The following is a 2015-nucleotide window of genomic DNA, read 5'->3' as shown; positions in this document are numbered from 1 at the left end:
CCAACCCTGGGCGGAGGCCAGCAGGGTCACTGATCGCCTCCTTCTCTCCCCTTCTCTATTTCTGCCTACAAATGTACTATTTTCCAGCAGCGCCATCCCGACCGAAAGACTCCAGATTCACCGCACCGACACTTGCAGGCTTCTATCCAAACTTTACACTTCCAGAATTTTTTCAACTTTTTTTCTTCTGCAGCGTGCTTTTAACTTGGCAATGCTTTTTTTTTAAATCCGCTGTTTCGCTGATCTCTTTTGTCTCTGCAGGGTTTTGTTTCCATAAAGTTTAATGGCGCCCAAACAGCTGAACCCCTTGGAGAAAAGCTCCGTTTTTGACCACGGTTTTGTGGAAGCACCGCCTCCTCTCCGCAGCTACCTCTGTCTGACCGTGCTGGCTTGTTTCTGTCCTGTACACCCCATCAACATCGTGGCCCTGGTCTACTGCATCATGGTGAGGAAGCACCACTGAACTACGTACAAAACTCTAAGGATTTATTCCAAGGATATCACAATGATGTGTCAAAACTCTTATTTTGCTTGTTCTAATAAGGTGGAGAACATGTCATGCTGTCACACAAACATCTGCTCTGTCAGTCAAACCTCCTTTTCTCCTATTTGGAACGAGCCTGAAGCCGCTCCTTCCATGTTTATTTACTGAGCAGGCTGACACAGCTCAGTCGTGTCTGTCACAGAGACCTCAATCCTCTTCATGTTTTGTCTCTTCCAGTCCAGAAAGAGTTACTACCAAGGGGACTATGACGGCTCCAGGCGCTTGGGCAGGAACGCTCTCTACGTCTCTGTGGCGTCTATCATCATCGGCCTTCTCGTCATCGCCATCACCTGCACTGTTCATTTCACCACGGTGAGGCAGAGCAGTATGGGAGCCATTGTCCCCATCATCAATAGCCACTTTTTGTTGACCACATCTGTCTCTGTGCTGCAGATGGATCACTAGCTCAGTAAAGGTGATCAGCTGATCAGGGTCATCTCACCTGCTGACAGGAGTTGACCTGAGGTTGCACTCCGCTACGTCTGCAGCTGTTTTACAAAGAAGAACCTTTCAGCACTTGTTCTTAAAGAAGGGAATTTTTTTTATATTTACTATTGTTTTATATTCACCATGGACTTTTGTCATATAACTACATTTTGACTATTAGAACCTAAACAGGACCTAACCTTTCTTTATTCAAATAATAACTTATTTTTGATTCTACATTACAAAAATGAAGTAGTTTTAAGATCTACCGGTATATTTGTTTTCCAGATGTTTCACTGGGAAATTGTTTCATGATAACAAAAGCGTACTCCTTTAATAAACTTAGAATATTTAGTGTCATGCAAAAGTCAGCAATTATCTTGCCATAGAGGAATTCTTCAATAGGAATATTGTGAAATGCCCAAACTTATTTTTGCCAAACTTATTAAAAATATTTCAAAAGCTTACACTGTCTTAGCTTGTGAACGTATTTTATACATTTCAGTTTTTTAGATTATTTATTCCACTCTCAAAAGGTCTGTGTTTTGAAGCCAACATTTTATTTGACTGTGTTGTATGCTTTAATTTTGGCGTTTTGTACAAAATCGTTGTTGCTTTTTTTCTAATTGAAATCATCTATGTCTAAAAGCAAAAAAACATGGATTTACAGAATGTTTCTTAATGCCAAATCTAACATGATAAATGTCTTTTTCTTCATTTATGAAAACGCCGTACATACAGTGCATAGTTTCAGTATTCGGCCCCTTTGAACTTTTCAACCTTTTGCCACATTTCCGGCTTTAAACATAAAGATATAAAACTGTAATGTTTAGTGAAGAATCAACAGGAAGTGGAACAAAATGTATTTATTTTAAACTTGTTTAACAAGTTTAACAAGTCCAACCTCACTGATCTTGAGCTGTTTTGCAAGCAGGAATGGGCAAAAATCTCTGATAGATAAAACTGATAGAGACATACCCCAAGTGACTTGCAGCTGTAATCACAGCAAAAGGTGGCACTGCAAAGTAGTAACTTAAGGGGGCGG

At 40.3% G+C, this 2015-nt stretch overlaps 1 protein-coding gene across 1 annotated transcript; it reads left to right on the top strand.

The window, feature by feature from the left end:
* On the top strand, positions 1 to 1437 carry LOC105354106 (transmembrane protein 233). The gene is made up of 4 exons (XM_011475151.3): positions 1 to 138; positions 262 to 445; positions 722 to 856; positions 938 to 1437. Exons 2-4 carry the CDS (start codon positions 284 to 286, stop codon positions 947 to 949), a joined length of 309 nt encoding a protein of 102 aa, XP_011473453.1. The 5' UTR covers positions 1 to 138; positions 262 to 283; the 3' UTR covers positions 950 to 1437.
* The last annotated feature ends 578 nt before the right edge of the window (positions 1438 to 2015 follow it).

The sequence above is a fragment of the Oryzias latipes genome, chromosome 5 (genome assembly GCF_053564925.1).
Source record: "Oryzias latipes strain Hd-rR chromosome 5, Olatipes_Hd-rR_3.1".
Classification (NCBI taxonomy): domain Eukaryota; kingdom Metazoa; phylum Chordata; class Actinopteri; order Beloniformes; family Adrianichthyidae; genus Oryzias; species Oryzias latipes.
This window is presented reverse-complemented; position numbering and strand designations above follow the sequence as displayed.